The 24,669-nt window shown below is 32.4% G+C and overlaps 1 protein-coding gene across 2 annotated transcripts in view; it reads left to right on the top strand.

Annotated features, from left to right (window-relative positions):
* The window catches only part of LOC108561012 (diacylglycerol kinase 1), a gene marked incomplete at its 5' end in the record, with an annotated part of 77,523 nt that overhangs the window by 7,860 nt on the left and 44,994 nt on the right, over positions 1-24,669 (top strand). For both annotated transcript variants that reach the window (XM_017918773.1, XM_017918772.1), the window contains 1 exon segment: positions 6,082-6,158. In XM_017918773.1, coding sequence (XP_017774262.1) covers positions 6,082-6,158 — 77 coding nt within the window.

Below are 24,669 nucleotides of genomic sequence, written 5' to 3'. Positions count from 1 at the left end.
ATCTCCAATGCTCCTGAAAATACGTTTGTTTACAAATAAAAAAACAAATATTGGAAGCATTGAATTTCAATTAAGTATAATAAATTTATTAAATTAGTTTCCTACATTTGATCTGCAATTTATTGTACGAAAAATACGGTAATTCAAATAATTAATTTATAGATGGGATGTGTAATTTGACCGTAATCAAATCTAAATTGAACTTCCCGTATCGCTGATGACTTAGGTGCATGCATAATCGTCGGGTTCGGCCTTATCTATTGGGGTAATGAAAATGGGGTGGTGAGTTTGTGGATCAACGATTCCGATCACAATCTCTCTCCTTAATGTCCCTTCAAAAGCCATTTATTTCGTCCGCGAATGTAAATAAACGAGGCCACCAGCGAACGAAGTCAAACAGCTTAATCTCATAATTATGCCTTTTTCCTTTTTCAGACGATTCTAGATTTATATCATGCCAGCTTCTCCCTTGTTGGTGAACAATTTGGACCGAGAAATAAAATTGTATTAAAATTGACGAGAATCGCTGAAGGACCGGCAACCGCAAATTTGAATTTCAAATTTTACGACATTTTCTCGTTCCTCTTCCTCTGAGAAGGCTGCTGTCTTTACAAAGGAGCAGTAGTAAGTAGTAGTTCTCCAGTTCGTGCGTTCCCCCAGAAAAATATTTCCTGGTCTCGGCTTTATGTCCTGCTGCTGCAGTATAAAAATGGGATGTTTACACGGCTCCTGCGGGGTAATTTTATCGTCGAACCACATATATTGTACACTTTTACGTTCGAGAGCCGCACCATAACAAGAATTAGAGGTGCATTAAGTCGCCTGCATAAATCATTGCACACACGAAAACCACACCGTTTTCTGTTCCATTGTGCCTTTTCGTCCCCTTTTATTTCGTCCGATCCTATTCTTTATCTTCTTTTTCTTTGTCCTCTTTTTTTTTATTTAGTCCGGTAAATTTCCATTTAGTGAAAAACAAGAATCCACCGAGTCGTGACCGCGTTATTTCCGCATCATTAATGGTCCCAGCTCACGCACCGTTTGCTACGAACCGACAATTTATTACGCCATCCAACTTAAATTAAGATGAACCATTCATCTTCACACCGCTACTCGCACTTAATTGATAATCTTTTCCTATCGTACGTTGCCACTGCAACTAACACTTACAATCTTATGGATTAAAATAACTTAGTGGAATTTACTATACGATAATAAATTATCTCTTACTTAATTTGAAATACTTCTTATAGTATCAAATTATCTTCAAAATTAACTTAAATCAAATTTTAAACTGATGGCTACGTCAATCGTTCTAAAGTGTGTGTTTCATATGGTCTGAATGAACACAGCGTAGCTCGTTTATGATTAGCTCATTAAAAGAAAGCAGCAACAACCTTTTCTCCAGTATTTGATTACTTGTGAATAAATATGGATACTCTACAACAATGTTGTGGACCGTAGATTTTGTTCAAAAAAAGACATTACCAAAGGTTAGCCTAATTCCAATGAAAGTGATGATGTGCAGACATTTGTAATCACCGTACAGAAGTTGATAGGGTTTTCATGGGATAAACTACCTCACTATATGAAGGAGGTAGGTAGGTAATCTTTCCGGGTGGATAGTTACCATCATGATGATTTTTAATTTGTACGTTGGCTGTCGTCTTGTAGGTTAACTTCAGTAGTATATTGATGCTCTGCGATTCCACTATTTCATTTCACTGTGAATCTGCTGCTATCCTTAACATTGTCATTGTCCATCGACTTGGCGAAGGTCCATATGCTGAACTTCATTCATTTCACTGTCCATCTGTGATGAACGATGGCCCTATTGCTGCAAGAACCGAGAGGGCTCACAAAGGGCCTGGCTTGACCAGGATTTGAACCCACTGGCACGTGGGTAGAGCGACTTAACCATTCGGCTATTAGCCGCCCGTACTTAATAATAAACTTCTTTTTTTGAATAAATGGTTGAAAATACGAACGGACTTATGTAAAAACCCTTTATAACTTAGTTTAATCTGACTAAATAATTTTTATGAAAATATGGATCTTATCGAAATCCAGTAATATTACCTTATCAGTAAGTTTTTTAACATTTAAAAATGTTGTAGTTGATTTATTCCATTTATTCTAATACGTAATTGAGATACAATTCTATTTATATGTTAAGGTAAAAACATGTTATTCACTCGATTGACTATTATATCAAACACTTGAATAGAAGCGTAAACACAACGCACAAAATTCCCATATTTCTTATAACGTAATATTTGATCGTGACTTCCGGTCATAGAGATAAACAAAAATATTTTTTTCCAAATTATACTTTGAAATTATTATTAAATAATAAATTAATTAATTGTACAGTTTGAATTGAAAAAATAATAGTATCAAAAGCAACTTAAATTTTCTCATGGGTCCGTTGACCTTAAACTTTATTAAAAGCACGAAATCATAAATAACTTTTACTTTAAATAGATCATAATTTATTAGTTGTGTGTTCGAGTTTCCCTTTAATCACTTTATTATGTCCTATTTCGTTTTCTCGTTTAGTTCGGCCGATTCACACATGCATACCTCCATCCTTCTCTCGCGATTAATTTATTTTATTTATCGAATCGAAATTCAAGCTGTTGGCATTGCATCAAAGAAGTACTCACGTCTCAGATGCGGGATACACTCAATGAAAAACGTCCTCACTTCGATCCCCAACGAAAACAGAAATCGTATTAAATATAATTCACTTAGGTGTTTTACAATTTATATAATTAGATATGAAAGTTTATTTTTGAAATATGTTACAAACAGCTAAAAATGTTTTATTTTGTTGTATTTTTATTTACATTACGTCTAAAATTAATGAATGATTTTTTGTATGTTTTTGGATATTTCTAATTAAATAAAATTCTTATGTTAGTAAAGTAAAGATTGGAATATTTTTTCAACAATATCTATTTTGCTAAAATATTATTTACAAATTATTAACAATCGGAAAAATTTATATACATATTCTTTCTTCAATTATACTTCTTATTTAATTAAATTATGTAATTAACGATCATGAAAAGCGTTGGATAAAATAAATAGATTTTTAGTATTTCAGCAATAAAATAAATCGTGAAAATCGATAGAATAACGTTGTATTGGTTTTGACTCGAAAATATATGTTTTTGCTTTGTTCATTTCCATTTATAATGCACATATTTTGTATTTTTGTATATTTATGTGATTTTAGTGCACTCACATTAATTATGGACAGTGTTTTTCCATATTACAATTGATTTCAAAATATGTTTTTGTATTCGTAATTTTTATATTATTGTGTCAGTTCTGTTAAACTTTAAAATTGGTTTATCCCTTGAAGCGATGTAACCACTCTAGATACTTTAATAGGCCACTCAATCCCATCTGCAGGTTTATAGCTCGACGAAGTTGGCTAATTGTGTAACTTGTGAAATGGTCCTGATTTTGTAATTGTAACCTATAGAAGTCTCATAAAGTCATTACCAAAGCCTATTACATCAATAATTGAGATTGGCAGTGAGAGTAAAAGCGAAGTTCGATTCGTCAAGCCGTGCGTCCGTTGCCTGGTGTTCACTTAAACATGAAAATAGGCATTTCCCCCCTTTTATTTTATAACCAACCCACTTTTCTCTCTCTTTTCAATCGCTGCATTTGTTACATTTCAGTGTCTCTTTGTCCAATAATGGATCGTCTGCAATTAGTGCGGAAATTCGATTAAAAAGTGCAATTATTCGGGCATGTAGATGGTATCGACGACGGGGTTGAGCGATTACCACAAACCTTCCGCAATGCTCCGGTTTTTGTTTGCTTTTTTTCTTTCGTTTTTCGTCAAATGCTCCCGATTTTTAATTAAAACCGTCGGTAATTTTGCATTCGGAAATAACCACAAAAGCGCATCACTGCACGCCGTTTCATTAACTTTTAATTAAGTCACATATCGTGAAGCGTTTTCCATCCAATACTGCTGTTGCCATGGTTCTCGACTTGTATTTTGTATGCAGGTATTTCTTGATTAACGCTCCAAAGGTTGTCACACATAGCCGTATCCGTGCAGAAACGGAAATATCGATGGCATGTGGCACTTACTTCCGTCGTTCACGGCTTCTAAATGTACAAAATATTGAGGAAATAAGCTACACGTAATCAATGTATCAAAATGATTTTATTACTTTAAAATTAGTAGAGTAGCAAACTATTAGCTCTATATTAAAATCTAATATCTAAAATAAACAGTTATTTCTTGAATAGTTGCATTTTTATCTAAAACACGTGGAACCGAAAATCGCGTAAATTCAGTATGTACGGCTGTATGCGTAGGACGCCACAAATTCAAATTGGTCAGAGTCTTACAAATTCAAATTTACCTGTACACCATGAAACGTTAATTTATAATAATTTCTTTGTTTCTTGAAAAAAAAAATTGTTTCCAAATTACGAAATATCCTACGTATTTAATATAGTTATATCTATTTATAATTTTTATTGAACCATTTTGGGCTAAGTTATAAAATAATTACGGTACAATATCTTTGCAAAAAATGGAAGTTCCATCAATGATTATAAATAATATAGTATCATAATACTATAGCTTTTATAAAAATGAAGAATTTTATTTAGTGACGAAACTTGAAATATTTGTCCTTCCTGTAAAATATTATTTAAGGCCCTTAAATGACTAGATTTTTCTAAGTAGCGAAGTACTCAGTCAAATTTGATGGCCATAAACATTTTTTTAATTTCAGATCCCTATAGATCCACCCCCGCCGGCGGGGTTCAGCGGAATTGTAGTTCCATCACTGATTTGATTACAGTATATATTAAAATGTTTTATTAACATATATTTGTATTTGTATTTATGATTAACATATATTTGCACTTATATTTATAATGTTATATGCGTTGAATCTATTTTATGTATGTACACAGTGGCGGATTACTAATTAAGACATTGAAGTTTTTTTAGGGAGGCCCCAAACTTAAATTCCCAAACTATGCTTATAAATGAAAATTGTGTACAGATTTTTTAGAACTATTTGTGCTCAATTAAAATTTAGTATATTTTATAATTTTAAAAGCTGTAAAACATTTTTTGTATAATTTTTTTTTCGCTCAATGTAAGTTTTTCTTTTGTAATTTTCGAACTAGACTATAGTGCATCTGAACTGATTGAAGCCTTACTATGCGAAGTTTTTCAATTTTACTATTTTCCATAAAATTGCGCTTTAAATAATAAATTATGTGTACATAAAGATAATATGAAATAAGTTATAACAGCATTATTTTATTAGAGGATACTTTGGCGCCAGATACAATTATGTTATATTATCCGCTCTGCGTAATCAAATATTGGATTTCTCATTAAACCGGAGGGTGTTTTCTTAGATTGAGAGATAATCAATATTGTAAACAATCTCGTAAGGGATTGCAGGGTTCTTGAACTCGGAATTAGAGCTTTTTATTCAAGGTGAATATCGCAGGATAATTGCCCGCATTCATTTGTAACTGGAGAGAGAAGGAGACAATGCGCACCAAACACACAACCTTTCCGGTTTTATTTTACCATCTTCTTTCAGTTATTAGACCACCCTTAATCTTTGTCGTCTTTTTTATCGCGTTATAAAATGTCGTGGAAGAAAATAAAACGAGAAGAGAATTTTGTCGTATGATAGTAATAAAGTGCGAAACAGCAATAAATTGCATTTCTATTTTCATCCGGGACCCGTTTCCGCTTTTTCTTCTTCCTCTTCTTCTTCTTCTACCTCACTGGTATTGATAAATCATCTTCCTTTTCTCGTGAGCTCATCAAATACTTATTGCCGCTTAGATTGAACAGTTTTCACTCGAGAGTTTTGCCGTCCGAGTGGCACGCCGCATTTTCCCCATTCACTTAATATCATTGTTATGATCCAGTTAAATATCCGTCCTTATAATAACACTTAATCTTTTTTGGAGAAACTTTCACAAAGTACTTAATACTTGTTGTTTTATTTTTATATTTATCTATATTTGTGCAAATGGTTGAATTGCGGTTCTATTTTTTTGGTTTTTCAGATTCCAGCAAGAAATTGCAGGACGTTTTGGTAGAATTCTGTGGTACAGGTCCACCTTATAAACACAATCCAGATGGGGTAAGTTCAAAGTTATAAATTTTAGTATACAATCTGAACACTATATATATATAACATCACTTTATAACATCTGAAATAGATCATATTATGTAAATTGAAACAATAACAATATTTCTTCAAATTTGAATCTAATCCAATTGACTCATTTTTACACAGCCTTTTTGAAAACTAAACTCGAAAATATGTAAACTTTGCGTTAGCTATTGAAATGATCTGCACAAAATTATCATTTAATTCATCAAAAATACAAACAAATACATATAATGTGTTATGGTTAAGTCTTTCCGCCCATATCAAAATTAATCTTATATATTAATTATATTAAACATATGATATTATATAATATTAATAAATATTTATTTTCATATTGTTATTTCCAATAATAAAACCGTATCTATTGTGTCTCATTTAATATTAATGATTATTAAAAATAAAACAATATTAAATTAAAAATACATTAATTAAAATGACTCGTTCATTTATAATTGTGTTACAATTTCATTAAATGATTATATAATAATTTGAAACGTGCATAGTAATAAATCGATATTACTATGCGCGAGTTTTAATGCATGATTTACTGTTCAGAGAAAATAAATAATATAGTTGGGGATAATTAATCAAAAGCAAATTCAACGGCCTGTGCAGTGAGATGATTTCAATTAAGTTCCTACCAAAGTTGGCATCCTTTTATTCTCAAATACTTTTGCCAGACTGCATTTCAAATAAAAAAGGTTTTATTGTTTGCTTTTAGAATAAAAGCTGGTTTATTAACTTTTTGTTGGAAATTATCATTTAATATAATATTGATTGTTGGCCGCTTAGATCGTGCGATTTAATGAAGTCAAATTTACCACGGAAGTCCGAAATTACCATGAATAATCGGAGTTTTACTGTATATTTATTTACAATATTATATTTCTAAGTGTTTCTTTTTGTAATTAAACCGTCTTGTTTTGGTTTTTGCAAATACTATAAGAAAAAATCTATCATTCAGTCACATATCAAACTATACTCAACATATACGACACCATATATTTGTACAACAATTTAGCAACAAAGTGATTGCCGATTTTCATATAAAAATGAAACAAGATTATTTTATATAATTATTAAACTTTATTCAATAATATATTTTCCATTTTGATTAAAGACCTTTTGCCATATTTCCGTCAACTTCATTACTCCACGCTCATAGAACTTCTGGTCTATATCAGCAAAATAAAAAAACTTGAACTAAGTGTAATTTCACAGCATTATCACCATTGAAGGTTTTACAATTCAGAAAATTTTGTAAGGCTCTGAACAAATGGTAATCTGATGGCGTTAGTGACATCACTTCCTAACCAAGCGTAATTGTTAGCCAGTTACTAATGATATGTGTGGCCTAGCGTTGTCATGGATACAAAACCTTTACGATATACTAACGTAGGCCGTTTTTCTTGAATTATAGAGTTACAAAATACGTTTGTAATCCCATCAAACTGACAGCATACTTTTCTTTTGGTGCATTTCAGCTTTCGATGTTGCTTGTGCTGGTTCATTTTCTTAGAGCTTCATCACCATATACAGCGCTTAACTTTTTAGCAGCTTTTGTTGCGTTCTTTCCTTTCGGAAATAATAAAGCAATATATGACGAAAATGAACGCTTTTGTTTACCATGTTAAAATTGACCCACACAAACAAATCTCACTGAAATATACACTGAATTTGGTTTTCAAGAAAGCTAAAGTTCACAGCTGATAAATGCCAAAACTATATAATTGTAACATTGATAGAAGTCATTCAAAAGAATCACTACTCCCATCCAAATTTAAAATCGACAACTACTTTTTTTCCAACCCAATAAAAACAACATTTAGAATTTTTATTTTAATTATAGATGATAGGAAATACAAATAATTTAAGTGCAGCTTGCATTTTAAATAAATTGTGTTTAATGATACATATTTACGTAAATAGTGATAAATGATCGATACGACTTTGCAACCAATGTGTGAATTTTCTACATGATTTAGTATGTTCAGTGAAAATAAATAAAATTGATGATGTTAATTAATCAAATGCAAATTTAACTGCGTGAAATGCAATGATTTCAATTAAGTTCTTGGCAAAGTTGTCGATGTGTGCGTGTTTCTGTATATTTACATGTATAATATGTGTGAAGTGTATGTTGTGACATATCCCAAAATACGATAACGCGACCACGCAAGAACACATTCCGTATAAGTTGTACCATATGAATGCAATTATAACTTTGCTAATTGCACAAAATGTCACCGCGAACTATGAACCGTAAAATAATGCGAGCTGCGACTTTTAATTGTCCCAGGACCGCTCAAATTTAGGATACGTATTACATGAGCTGTATGGATACTGATAGTCTGAAAACAATTTTGTTAAATACACATCAACATTAGGTAAAACTTCTATTCGATTATTATATTGCTAGTTAGTTGATTATGGTATGAATTTTTGGGATTAAGTTGAATTATTATTATTTTTAACGTAGAATATTAATTAGTATTCACAAATTATTATATTATTCACTATTCCCTATAAATTACATGAATATAGGTGCTTTGATTAGTCTTGTTTAATATATTATTGAATGGTGTTATCATGTATAACAACATAATATATTAATGTTATTCAATTGTTTAATTACCAACTATACATTAAATAATATATTGTAACCCTTTCCTCTATTATTGTAATGTATTGAAATTAATTCTGATCACGTCTACAGACTATCTGTTTAAACTAATGAAGTGGAAAATAACGTTGGGGTAATCAAGAATGTCGTGGAAACCCCTCGCATTTCCAAATGCTTTGTTCTATTTAATGCTTCATTTGCATTTGACATAATAACAAGATGTTTTATCTGAAAACTAACTGAAAAATTATATTGTTATTTCTATAATTATAGATGTAAAACAAATATATTATGAACTTTAATCGTATAACAATCATAAATTTAACTATTACAAGTTAAGTTAAATTTTATATTTTTTAGTGAATACAATTGGTAAATTTAATGTAAAAAAAATGTGTTCATTGTATGTAAACTGTCATACAAAGATGCTATACTACATTATTTACAAAACATTTTTAGGCGTTTCATAAACCTCTTGACAATTATATAAATAAGAACAATTATACTGCGCAAGAATAAGCTATTATGTATGTAGTTTATCTGGTTTAAATTAACAATACAATAACAATTGAACTGCAACTTTTCAGATCGCTGTATTTTTTAATTTGAAATTGTATTTTATTGATCCTCAAGCAAAAATTGTTGGAAAACAATTCAATTTTTCGAATTCATATAAAATTTTAGATATGGCCGCCTTTACCGTGAACTATGGCTCTGAGTTGGTCGACAAGCGAGTCTCACGCTGCACGAATGTGAACCTGCTGAATCTTCGTCCATTTCTTGAGAATATTAACACTCTATTTTTCAGAGCTGACATTGGTTTGTAAAATGCACCATACCAAGAAGTCGAGCAGATTTGCATCTGGTCACCGTTGATGTGTGGAACGTTGTCTCCCAGCCTTTGTTGGTTTTCATGTATTTTGTGTGATGGTGCAGAATCGTCTTGAAATGTCCACTCTTTCTGACTGAAATATTTGGTTTTCCAAACTTCAGAGCACCTTCAAAACTTTTTCGTGGTAGACATTCGCATTAACCTTGACATCACGGTCCAAAAACACCAACGGAGAGCGACCATCGATCGTCACAGCCTACCAAACCACCACAAACGGTGGTGCTTGACTTTTTGTAGCCATTCAAATTATCGTTTGACTTCTCTTCTAAGTCGATTCGATTATTTAGTTTGTTTACAAATTTCACAATTGGAAAAAAAATCTCATCAGAGAAGACGAGAAGACGCGCAATTGACCGCGTTCGTGCAAGCGCAACAGCTCCTTCGTTCTATCGAACCTAGTTTTACTTTAAACATCGGTGAGATCTTGTCTTTATGAAATTTGTAAGGCTTCACTTTGAGTTTGTTTTTGAGTATTCGTTGCATGGTTATTTTCGATATATTCAGCTGAGTAACCATTTGTCACTGCGTCGCGGATTTCATTCAACTCGACCCTTAACTTTCCGAATAACTTCTGTTATAGATAAAAAAAAATTTCCGACCACCTAAATACTATTTTGGAATACTAGCTTTGTTATAACGTGTTATGGTTATGGACACGAAAGATTTATTCACATTTATTCCGCTCACAAAAAATATCCGTGATGGAATTCAAACGTAATAGTGTGATAGCCGTATATATCACACTATTACGTTTTAATTCCATCACGCATTTTTTTTTTCCAAAAAACTGAGAAGCAAATACTTCCGCAGGCTTGTAAACAATAAAATCAGCTAGCATTAGGAGAAATATGGAAACAGCATTACTAGCGGTTCGAAAATTATAGCAGTTTTAATACTCTCTTGATACTTAACAAATATCAGGCTTAATTAGTTTTGCTATTTTGAAATAAATATCAATTAGTTAATTATATGTAAACGTCCTAAATTACATCCAAGCGGACACGCTGCATCCGACATTTTTTTAGTTTTTTTTTTTATATTGTGCTCAGTGATTTATATGGAGAATCATTTCAAATGTTTATCCTGTTTTCCATTGCATTTGAAATCTAATCTGGGCAATTAATTAATGGAACTCCACGTGGGATGTAATCGAACTGGAATAGATGCGTGCGTGTCCCTGCGTTTGATAGAATTAAACGCGTTCTGATAAGTCAATTAATTATATAATATTAATTGGAAGACTTTTGCATAATAGTACTTTGAAGATGAGGCCAAGAACCAAAGGCGAACAACCACCATCCACTCATCCATCCATCTGTTTCCATGGTTCCCTTTATTCCAAAGTCAATAAATACGAACGCACCCCGTTTCAAATCATGCCACGTCACCCACGCCACGCGTGGCTCGTCACGCAACGCCATGAATATTTTTGGTCTTCAAATTTCAACTTAACTCAAAAGCAACGACTGTCAAATATATTAGGTTATTTAGCTATCAATGTAAACAATACCAATATAATGAGTATTGACAGTTGCTTTCGAAACTCTAGACAATCTAAGATTTTCCTTCAAATGTATACCAAATTTTCGGATACAGGGAGTAATAAATAGAAAATAATAAAGAAATAGTATTACTAAAATAACTTATATAGAGTGTTAGTAAGAGACCCGACTCATTTAAAAATAAAAGAACAGACTTGAGGTAAGGTAAGGTAACCAACCTTCCTGTTATCGAGATCGACAACAAGGTTGACCCGAAAACTTGCCCTCTTTACTCTTTTATATGTAATATTGCTTCACTCAATTACACAATATCATAGACTGTTAACTATATTAAAAGTATTGCTAAAAAGGTATTAACAAATAATACTGATTATTATTTATTTTACATCAAACGAAGTTGTAAAATTGTTTAATAAAATAAATGTTATGTTACTGGTTTGCCGATACAAACCGTTACAATATACAAAATTTAGGGGTCGATTGACTTTTTAAAACTAATATTGAATAAATAATATAATTTTTAAAAGCTTTATCTAAATTATTTATCATTTATTTTCAATGTTTACAAGATAATCATATTTTTGTACATACTTATTTGTTTGAATCATATTTTCATTATATTTTTGCATTTTTATTCAATGATTCAATTGAAAGTAAATGGAACATTAAATAAATTTAAAAATATAATCCCCAAATATTATCAAAAACTACGAAAAAGTTTATTCGATAAACAGAAAGCAAGCTCGTTTGAAGTTAATAGCAGCAAACAATGATTGCCTTATTATTTCCATGCGTTGCGTTCCACCCTCTGCTTATTTAATGTCCGTGCATTTGGAATTTATCGAAGCATTGTTTGATAACATTGTTTTTACCTTTATGCGCATACAGAATAAACGAACCGGAAACTTTTTTTTGTGCCCATCTTCTACCTCAAATTTCCCCTTGTTATTTTATGTTTTCTTTTTTTCCTCCTCCATTTGTTTATATTTGCGCAGAGTGGGGAAAAAAGTAATTAAAACGAAGCTAAAAAAAGATCAAAGCGTTGATAATAATTTATGAAGAAATAATTGCCGAGATAATCTAAAAGAAAGAGAAGTAAAAACGAAGAATAAATTATGAATTTTCCTTCGACACTAACGAGCGAAATTAAAAACTTTTTAATGACGTTACTTAAGAATAGGACGATGAGAACACGTTCTGATGGCGAAAGATTCTTTTTGTAGAATTTCAATTATTATTCTTGGCGTGTTTTCGGTGCATGCGCCGGGTCGGGCACATGAGAAAAATATAATAATGCGAAGATTCTGTTCGCTTGGTTAAACATAGCTGATATTAATGAACTTTGTGTTCGATATTGACTATCCAGATCAAGTGTGAGGAATACTCGAGTAAAAATGATGCCGGGGTTCTGGCATACAATTCAATTCAATTTTAAAAATGCTTTATTATATTGTAAATACAGTTACAGTGGAAGTTGTTATAAAGGGGTGGCGTATATGTGAGCTTGAGCTCATTTAGCCAGAAACATTAATATATACATGATGATGGTTTTATTTAAAAAAAAGAAAAAAAGTTTGGAATTACGTTGATGATTTTTTTTTTATAAAAAAATTAAAAAGTTTTACAATTATAGGGTTGACTTAAAGCTAAACAGAAGATGACAAGATAAACATAAGATAATGGTTGGGGTTAGTTGTCACCCACCGCCCGTTGGTAGGCGGAGGTTTGGGTCTGGGTGGAGGAACATGGGTTTGATGGTGTTTAGGAAGTGGGTTATGTCGGGGTCGTCATGCGGGGGTGCGTTGTGGGCGAAGACAGCCGGTGGAAAGGGTATTTTGTTTTTGGGTTGGCGGGTGCTGGCGGAGATTGGTGTGCAGGCGTATAGGGTGCGGGTTTGGTAGTTCAGAGAGAAGGTTTTGGCGGCCTTGGAGTTTGTGGATGAAATCGGGGATTTTGGGGAGTGAGGCTAGGTCGTGGAGGTGCGCGCAGGGGTGGAGGTAGTGTAGTTAGATTAGATTAGGAAGCAATTGAGAGGATGGTGGAGGGGTAGGTGAGGACGGGGCGGATGAACGCTTTGTAGATGTGGAACAGAGTTTTGGGGTGGCAGCCGCCGATGGATGTGCGGAGGCGAATTATTATGCTTAGTCGCTGTCTCGCTCTGCGGAAGGTTTGTGTTATTGTGGGTAGAGGGTTGAGCGTGTGGAAAAGTTAGATGCCTAGGTCGGTGATGCACCATGTTTCGTTGAGGTTTACGTTCCAGAGTTTAATGGATAGGGGTGTGTCGCGAAAACAATGAGTTTGCGGGTGTCGGAAGCCGATTACTTGCGATTTTTGGGGGTTGGGTTTGACACGCCATTTCCTCATCCATTTTTCTAGCTTATTGCTGGTATCCTGGAGTGTGGCTATCGCTTGCACGGGGTGGCGATGTGATGGCAGTAGCGTCGGAAAACTGCTGGAGATGGCATGTTGTCTGTGCGGGGGCGGGGATGTCGCTGCAAAAGATGTTGAAAAGAATTGGAGAGAGAATGGCTCCTTGGGGTACTCCCGCATTAAGGATCGCTTGGGAAAAGGCTGAATTTATTTGACTGTGGCGGTTCTGTTGTGGAGGTAGTGGTGAATGGTTTTAATGAGGTACTGTGGGAAATTGGCATCGCTGAGTTTTTTAATTAGTCTGTTGTGCCACACGGTGTCAAAGACACGATGAATATCAATAAAGAGGGCTGTGGAGTATTGCTGGGAGTTGCAGCCATTAAAGAGATGTGTGGAAAGGTTGAGGATGGCATGCTTCATGGAGGTTATTTTGGTAAAGCCGTACTGATGTTGTTGGCTGCGCAGTGGTCGCCAATTCTTTTGGATATGAGTTTTTCGAAAAGCTTACCAATGACCGGAAGGAGGGAGATGGGGCGGTAGGAGCTTGTGAGGGTTGGGTCTTTTCCAGGTTTGTTAAACATGAGTTCAACGGCTTCTTTCCATGGGTACGGGAAGTGTCCTTGCGTTAGGCACGCGTTGTATATTTCTTGCAGCCACTCGATGGCGGATTCCGGAAGTTTCCGGATCAGTATCCAGTGATGCTCCCGGACAAGATGCATAATGTCGGGTGGTAGCCTTGGATGTCGTGGTGTGTAGATTCTGGTGGGCACGTTGTCTTCAATGGCCGCTTCGATGAAGGTGGTGAGTTCAGAGGCTCGGTGTTCGAGCTCTTGGGCGTTGGTGATGGGTTCTGGACGGCGATCAGTAGCACCTGTGCGACGAGACCTTCCCATTTGGCATGGCTCGGCCTCGGGCAGCGGGAACTTTGGGAGTGCGGCTTTTCCAACGACCGGGAGGTGGTCGCTTGCGACGGCGGCTCCGATGATAGCGTCTGGGAGCAGATCGTCGGTGAGGATGTTGTGGTCAATGATAGAGTGGCCGTTGTGGTTAATAAGGGTGTGATCGGTGCACCCGAGACGTACCAGTGGGCAAGTGTCCAGTGCCAGCAGCAGGTTCCTCCCGTTGGTGTTGGTGGTGTGGTCTCCAAAGTCGGCGTGGTGGGCATTTAGATCGCCTAGAACAATTGTTGGGGGGTTTTGGGCAGCATAGCGGAGGAAGGAGATTGGAAGGCGGTCTTGAGGGCGGACATATAGCGAATAAACGTTCACCGTTTTCCCTTGCCGTTCTGGCATACGGCCAACTGTATAATATATTACTTTTTGGGTACTTTCAGAAGAAAAAATAAAAAAATTAAGCTATTTTTAGAAATTTTCTAATTTTATATATAATTTGTGGAACTACTGACTTTATGTGAGTATTTAAACATGAATTATAATACTATTCATTTTATTTTCAATATTTATTTGTAAAAGTAGAACTTTATTATTTAATTATTAAATTATTTATTTTGTTCTTTTTTTTCTGTTTATGTTTATTTTTGTACGACTGATGCAATAAACATTATTATTTAATATAAATCAGAAGTTGCGAAGTATGTGATTAGTTATTTTGAATTAACGTTTCCAGTGCTAACTTTGCATGTTCCACGCGAGGATTACATTATTTGATAAATGGATAACAGTGTAGTTAGATATGTTGATGAATAATCTTGTTCAATTATCAATATGCAGTACATGGAAATAGTACTTGCATTATCAATATAATTCGTCATTATATTATAAAATATTACAACAAATGCAAAGTTACTTAATATTATATAAAACGGTATCTCTATAAAATAATACATTAATGAATAATACATTAATGAGGAGTTCATTCAAAATTTAAAATGGATTACTATTTAAGAATAATAACATAAAGTTTTTTTATGAATCAATTTTTTTTATGAAGTATGTACACTCACTCGAAAAGGCGAATACTCTACATCAGGGTTTCATAAACTTTTTCTGGAACGGAACCCTTTGTAAATCCTGAAATTTTAACGGAACACCTTGTTAATTGTATATGGTAGATAACACATAATCAATAAAATTTGAAAATGAGAAAAACATTTATTATTTATTTAGTAATTAGTAATTATTTCATTCCAGTTATTCACAGAACACCTGTTAACATTCCGCGAAACACTGATGTGCTGCAGAAAATAGTCTGGGAAACAATTACATAATTATTTAATTTGAAATTATATAATTATAAATTTTACATAAATATTTAATTTTAAATCTAAATAAACGATTGTCGAATTAATTAAATATCTCAAATAAAATAATAAATGAATATCTCATTTTCCACTCAAAATAGACAAATTACTCAATCATGATTAGTATCTTTTGGGTAATAATTTAGAGTTGTTTCTTTCTTTTAGGGTTTTTATTTTTAGTTTTATGATACATATGAATGCAGCTGATTCCTTCCGTTCCAGAACCCGATTATGTATGCACACATAAACACACATAGACGCGCAAAGGACTTAAAACGCGTTCAATTTATCCGCGGTAAAATGCCTGATGAAGCTTTTCGTCGTACACAAGCTAATAACCGAATTTGAATAATCACGTTTCTGGGACGAGGGACGAAACGATGGGAGGAGAATGGCCTGCCATGTCCTTGTTTATTTTGGTCGCGTACCCCAATTCCTTCCGAAATATGAAATTCTGAATTGAATTTACGCCACTCGACTTGCCCTTACTTTCTTTATTAAGGTAGATAACTGCACCCTGTTAGAATTAAATCAACCACCCACCCACGGACTCCTCCGCAAATGTAAACACGTATAAATTACGTTAATCTCCAACAAGTTTTCGCATTTGCGTTTCTTAATGAAACGGTCATTTAGTTAATGAATTAATCAATATATTAAGACTGGAGAACGCCGCCTCTGCTACCACGGCCGCCGCAGGGGCGTGAATGAATCAAAAATGAATTTGCAGCCGTGTTGCCGCACTGCAGTCATGTGGAGCAATTTGTTAGGCTGTTTCATTTACAATTTTAATCGACTTTTGCAGTGCAAGTGTTGTTCTCGTGTCGCATTACCACATCCAAAGTTAGCTACATATGCACGATCATCGTGTCAAAAGTTTAAATCGTCATCTAGTTGATGTTGTTATTTTTTTGTCTTGTTGTTTTCTTTTGTTTTCTCTTAATTAAGTATAGTTTGGAACAATTCTCTGGTCCAATTGCGACGTCTCCGATGTAATTGTATTTGTGCCCAGCTGGGGGTTTGAGGTGGTGGCATCGGTCGCACTCCGGGTGTTGTATATATTTGTACCAATTAGTAAGCTATTTGCATAGTTAAAGGGTCAATACGTGTTTGATAAAATTACCGCACTAATTATAGTCCTCCGCATTCTAATTGGATTCACGCAGAACAACACACGTCTGATTGGTCCCAGAATATTCCATTTATTTTAAATTGTTGTTTTAATTCAACGATTTTTGTTTTGTGCTTGTAACGATCGTGTACCTAGTACACATAATATCAGCTATAACATTAAATTATCTTTTTAACATGTGCCATCAGGCGTGAAGTCGTTCATAAAAGCATTAAACATATGGAGCGATGGAACATATGAATTAATTATTGTGCGGATTGAAATAGGATGTATTAAAATAAATAATATTCAATGCTATATTATTATTAAATAATATTTAATTTCATGTAATTGAGCAATACTAGATTGTCAAAGTATTTTTTAAAGTCTGTTCTTCATTTTTTTCGATTCTGTATAAGCAATCAAGTAAATACTTAATATTTTATGTCCTTCTAGACTATTGTCGGGAGACATTCCATTTATGCAATAATAATCAGAACATTCTACTAACATATATTCAACTAACATAATTTCAATGCATCAGAATTACACAGATTTGAGTTGGTTATAACTGTAACCTATGTAATTCTAACATTTACCCTTGGAGTTTAAGTAATTTGTACAACTATATTTCTACAAATAAGCCAACGGAATACACGTAATCACGTTGCGAGCTTTATAATGTAACTAAAAAGCAAATAAAAAAATATATATTTGCCTGTAAGTAATTACGTAACCACCCCGTTTTTTTACATATTTTATTCGGCCTGTAAGTCCTGAATTAAAATTAAACGAAACTTCAGTGATATTTTGCTGCGTTGCTGATGGGAATGGAGCGAGTTTTTGTAATTTAGCGTTCGCCGCACCAAGGCATAATTACTTAATCATCATCCACTCGTTCTGTAGTCTAATAAAACTGCAAGGAATAATATAAAAACATGTAGAAGCCTTTCCAGTATTATGAGATGAATATATATTTTATTTGGTGGCACAATTAAATGAACAAAATATTAAAAATGGAATAATTTATAAATAGATTTACAAATTGTCTTTGAAATTTATTATTGCAAGTAGATAATTAACTAAATTATGTAATAATAAAAATAATAAAACAACCAAGTGCAGACAAAAAAAAAACATAAAATTATTATTATATAAAAGAAAATATATTTTTCAATGAATACATTTTTATACAATATTATAGGAATTAACTTCCTGAATTCTTTACAATACTTTTTAACAATATTTTTTAAATACTTTCACATCCAAAATTATTAAGTTTAATTAATTTAATTAAAAAATGGAACATTTTCTAAGATTATACAACTTACAACACCGTTGGAACTTCATAACTCTAATTAGTTTTGAGTTTTGATTATGTTACAAGTTAATTTTTTGTATTTTTTTTTGTTTTTATTTAAAATGCATAACATTCGGTTAGGTTAATTTGACTTGAATGTTATATCGGAACTGAAATGTTTAGAATTTCAAAACTAGTCTAAGAAGTTTGGTTAGGTCAGTGGTCGGCAAATGTATTAGCCAAAGAGCCAAATATGAACATTACAACAATTAAAAAAAATTGGGAGTCAAATCTGCTTGTTTAGTAAACTTTTATTACACTAAATAAGTAGTACACTAAATAAAACTAAATTTCATACTTAATAAATATTTATTAATGCGAACAATGTGCTTGTATCTTCTTGGAAAGTTGAGTAAGTCAGGTTTGTATGTTTTACACCTCCGTGGATATTTGTGCCAGAGCCGCACTTAAGAAGCCAAAGAGCCACTTGCGGCTCTGGAGCCGCACTTTGCCGACCACTGGGTTAGGTAAATTGTATTTTAAAATATTTCTTATTATTATAGTTTATTATGAATAAGTCTATATCAAATAATAAAAGATACTGTCGGGATTATGGTTGTCGAGATTTTGATACTATCGGGATTTTGATTGTCGGGATTTCGATATAGACCCGAAATGTTTAATATACAAATAGTTTCAATTCTGAGATTTATTTTGTTTAAATCGTAAATTAAGTCTAATTATGTTCAGAGTTAAATAAATTGCTTCTTTACAATTTATGTGATATGAAAAGGGAAATAAATAAGAAAATTAAGATTGAATCGAATATTTTTTATCATAAATTTTGGAATTTATTTTGTGTAAATCATGAAATGAGTTCAAAGTTTTAAATAATACAAGCAAGAAAAATAAATTTGAATCGAATATTTCGTACGATAGTAATATAATGATGTATTGTCCGAAAGTAATTTGATTTGTATATTGTAAATGTCCTTAAATTGATATAAATAAGATTTAATAACTTATATACAGTTGATTCCGTCGACACCGGTTAATCAGGGCAGCCGCTTATTAGGGACAAATACTAAAGAACGGAAACAAAACCAAGCAAATAACAAATGGAAATGGAACTTCGGGTAATTGGGCTGTATTATGTTTTATTAAACCAAAACGTAGTAAAACTTAAAAATCCAATTGATTTTTGTGTAATTATTATCTCCTCATTTACCATTCATGTCATGTCGTTGTCAGTGTCACGTGTGTTTGTGTTTGCTAAGCTAAAAAGATTGTGTTTGTGTTGAAATTTTTTGGCAAACGACCTGAAAGACCGTGGTTCGATTTTAGTATATGGATGTGTGTGCTTCAGGAAAAATAGTTTCTCAGCTCATGCGTATTGTAAACAAGGAGACGGTAGAGGCGGCTGCAAGCGCCCATAAGTTATTTGTTCAGTAATTCATAAGCAACGGCGACAGAAAAACAAACAGCTTTCCTATGGAAGACTATTAAAAGTTTGTTGCCTGACGTCACTTGCATACACACACATATATAAACATACACATACATACACACGCATCTAAACACACCCATATCTATATAATTCAAATACAAAACACTAGATTTATTATCGCCAATCATTTTACGTGTCTTCTTTCGTTGTATGTATATTTGCTTTACCAGATTTTCTACTAAATCTCTTCTAATTCAAAAGCACTTCAAATTATATTTACTTTATCGAAATAATCTCTTTCTATAATTATTTAATTAACCAAACATTATATATGTGTTATTAGCGTCAAAATGATTCGATTTTCTATAAAATTACTAGGCATTCTGTGTAAAGCCTTGTCGAATTTATAAAAGTATAAATATGAAATTCTATAAATTTTGTTTATGTCGTAATAATATTGCTTACAATCTATTCAATAAATATTATTCACAATATTTAAATTTAATAGCGGTTGACATTAAATGGATAAACTTTCCTGGTGAATATTTATCATTATGATGATATTCAACATTAATAATTACTTAAATCTATATACTAAATTTAGTGCTTTGCTACGCTTCACCCTATTTTTGGTTTCACTGTTGTCGAGTAGGCCAATAGCCAGAACATTAGTATGTGACTACAGTCTATTTTGGCATCTACTACTAAATATTGATATTGTATCCTCGACCATAAATATATGAAGATCTTCGTGTAGTTGTTTATTATTGACGAACCATAAATTAACAAAAATCGTTTATCGACATTTATAAAGTACTAAACTAATATTTTATAATTATGTAGAGACTATGAAATACAAAAAAAGACTTGAAAATAACACTGTTTTCGTAAAATGGAGATTCTCCTAATCTCGAACTACTAATAGAGGATTCCTTGAAATATTACTTAACATGTGTTACTTAAAAATGTGTGCTGGCTACGATCATATCTTATATCTGTATAACAAAAAAATATGAAAATAAAACAAATAATTTACGTCCTACGACCTAATTATGGTATTATTTACATATTTTTTCGAAGAACCAATCTCTTGATTTTTCATATTTACTGTATGTGTATCATGTAAAAATATGATGATCAGCTTTAAAGAAATAATGTATTCAGTCGATGTTTCGATGTATATGTTAGAGTAATAAAAGTTTATAAGATCAGAACCAGTTATATGTAATTAATGTGCAATATTATTTGAATACAGCTATCTCGCATAGTCTTACTTCAATCAGTTCGGATTGAATATATTCCTCTTCGAAAATTTCAAAACAAACTAAATATTGATTAAGCAAACAAAAAATGTATCGTCCTTTTTATTCACTACTGTTCTATAATATAAACACTCAATAAATGATCTGACGGTTGACAAGATTTTAATTGGACATCGCCCATTGGCGATTATCCTTTACTTCTTGATAATTTGTTGAATCTCAAGGGTAGATCCAGTGGCTTATGTCACCGTGTTGTTAGGCTATTATCCAGAAGATTGACAGTTAATACGTTTGGGTGTCTAGTCTATTTTGGTATCGGCTACTGTTTTTCGTAATTGTTTGCTTTTGAATCTCCTCATGAATTCTCCTGTTCGTAGTATATGGAGCACCAATGATCCTTCATAAGGCTCTTAGATCTGCTGCTGACTCCCCATAACTGTATTGCATATATCCAGACAGGTTTTAAAATTACTTTATAGATCAGCAACTTGTTTTCTTTCGAAATTGGCAAAATAAAATTATATTTTAAAATATTAGCACACATTTTTGTTTCATACATAAATTATCGTTTTTACAGTGAAGTCTTGTTTTCTTTTGCGGTATATTTTGTATGTGTTCCTCTATGAGTCCGATTTCAAACAGTCCATATAATTGGCGAAACCGATTACCTGGATATGCAAAGAATGCTGTACTTGTTGGGGAAAATACTCATTATAACTCCTGAAAATAATAAGATGTTACCCGCAGTTGTCTAACAAACATCAATTACAACTGAATTTGATATATTATTCATTCCCCGAAATATTAAACTTTTGGAGATACTTCATAAGTTATGAAGATGAAAAGCAGAATATTTTAGAAGCGCATTTGCGAATTGAAATTGTTACGACTTCGCATGAACGTTTTTTTATGAGCGGAAGCGCAAATTTCAGAGATGTCAATTTCAGATGGACTGCTTCCATTTGCAAAGGCCATAAACCATCCAGCCACCCACACTTTATCCATCCTCGTGTATTTTTTTCTTCGTCCGCGTATTCCTCGTCTCATTATTTCGGATTGCAAAAGGCAATTAGCTGATTAGGTTCGCTCTCCGATGAAACTTTCGCTTCCCTTCGCCCATTTATCGATTGAACATGAAATGATTTTCGAAAACATAATCATCGCGTACGAAATTACGTTATTATGTTCTACCTTCTCTTCTCTCACCCGAGGCGTTAATTTAGATGCGCTCCATCTGGAGTAATTAACGGTGTGACTAGAAATGAGCAAAGTTCGTGCATTGCAAACTTGCGAAAAACCGAGATGAAAATTCCAAATATTCATGTAATGAAGTGAATGAGTATTTTATTATATAATATAAATATGCCATCAAAACGTGTAACAAGAACAGATATGTAAGAAGTAAAGTACACATTACATAGTATAATAAGCCAGAGATGTTTTTCCTTTATCTCGCGTACTTTGCGTTGCAGAAAAAAATGCCCTTTACAAATTTATTATGTGCAGAGAGAACATTATCTCCGTCCTTATACGTCATAATGTACTTAGTTCTGGAGCTCATTTTTCATCGTTGAAGAATTCTCTTGAAATTTATGAATGCACGTTGTGCTGCGATATATTGACATGAATTATTAGATTTTTTTGCACAAAATAACGTATTTTGCACTCAGTTAACAAAATATGTAATGTAATATACGTTATATTGTCAATAAATTTCGATAAAATCATATTGCAAAGCAGTTAATAATAGTGGCATAATATAATGTTATAAAATATAAATTATTAACACGTGGAAATTGTAAATGGTCTAGTACTGGTTAGAAAAACATATTTATTATTTAAATGTAAAACATATATAATGTAATTCCGTGATATAATGACTTAGTCTTACCTAATATTTCTGTTTAGATTTAGATACACAAAGCATAATTAAATGTCTGTTAAACTTAAGTTAAGTCATATTTTTACTTGATTTAGTTATATTTAAGATAGTTAGATAAAAACATATTTTATATGTTAAACACAATTAGAGAAGAATTATGAGATTATATCCTTTTATTATAAAATAATTATTTAATTAAATGGTCACAAAACACGTAAATAATTGTAATTAATATACAGAATTGTAATTAAATTCATGCTCTTTAAATATAACCTATTTTCCGTGAAATTAAATACTAACTTTAATTAAACATTGATTGAATTTCGTCCAAAATCTATTGCAAAATTAAAGCAACTAGATTATTGCGAAAAGTATTATCAACAATACTTAGTTACTATGTAAATCTAACATTTTTTATATACCTCACGAAGTGCGGATAATCGGTGTACTAGTTTTTTTTTATTTTGTTTAATTAAAACTTGTTTTGAAATTTTCAAATCAGAATAAAGTGAATCCGGACTAATCGGAGCTGCGTTATGCGAGGTATTTCGGCATGAAAGCAAGTTTAAAGATAGATGTGAAGCAAGAAGAACTATCGATTCTATTCGTTTAAGTGTTTAAACGTCAATTTAGAGCATTGATTTTATCTCGAGTTACGGATTTATACAAAAGTTACGAGCGGAAGATAGGAAATGGGAGACGCATCCGCATCAGACTAGAGTTTTACGGAAGTTTTACAAAATTCATTTGGAAATACTATACCGCCGAGTGGGTTGGATGCAATAACAACTGGGGGAGTCCCCGGATCTTGATTGCCACTCGAGAGGAGAATCATCTGCCGGGCTGATGTAATGATTGGTCGGTCGGCCGAATAAATACCAATTTCGTAAAGGCATCTGAGAACTGGTATTACTTGAGACTAAATGCAACTTTACAAATCAAAAAAGGGAGACAGAGATAGTAAGAAAGATGATTCCTTAAGGAGTAGATTTATAGTGGATAAGGATGAAGAAAATTGAGGTGAACTGGAGATACACTTATCTCCAGAATTATGATTTTTTTTAAATATTTCTATATCTTCTTTCATTTATTACTATAATTATTTGCAATAATTTCGTTAGTTTACATAACTTACTGCATATAACTAATTTTTGTAACCATTACGCTTGTCGAAATAAAACAAAATGTTATGTTAGGATAAGCAATGTTTTTTTAAGTTAGATAACGTTGATTTAGGTTATGATATATTACATTTGTAAAATAGAAGCAGTAAAACTGATTCAATAACGTTTCGGGTCTCAGGATCGTCTATTGTGCATCAGAAAGTGTTTAAGTTATGTTAGAGGATAAGAGTTTCAAGGTTAGGATTAATAGAGGTTAAGTTGTGTTATTAGTTACGTTAGGCTAATTCTACATCAAATTCAAATCAAATCAGATGTTTATATCTATATTATGTCTATTAACCTAAAAAGTCAAAGTCATATATGTCAGAAAATAATATTATTACAATTTCAGATTGGACTTTATTTTATTACCAATATAAATATATATGAGGTATTCCCTGATATGATATGCCATGATTTTACTTCCTTAATTAATAAATAGGTAAATAAACAAATTTAAGTCATATCGAAATATAGTGACAATAAAAGGGATATAAACAATTACGAAAGAAACAAAGTATTTTAGAGTATACATTTTACTCAATTTGCAAGCAATCTCAGTACAAAAATCTCCAGTTTCATTATATGCCATTAAATCTAAGTAAACGTTTTGAGGTCTGTAATAAAAGTTGTGTCTGTGTATGTAAGCGCAAAATTATAAGGAAA

The sequence above is a fragment of the Nicrophorus vespilloides genome, unplaced genomic scaffold, assembly GCF_001412225.1.
Source record: "Nicrophorus vespilloides isolate i.1.1-1 unplaced genomic scaffold, Nicve_v1.0, whole genome shotgun sequence".
Lineage (NCBI taxonomy): Eukaryota > Metazoa > Arthropoda > Insecta > Coleoptera > Silphidae > Nicrophorus > Nicrophorus vespilloides.
This window is presented reverse-complemented; position numbering and strand designations above follow the sequence as displayed.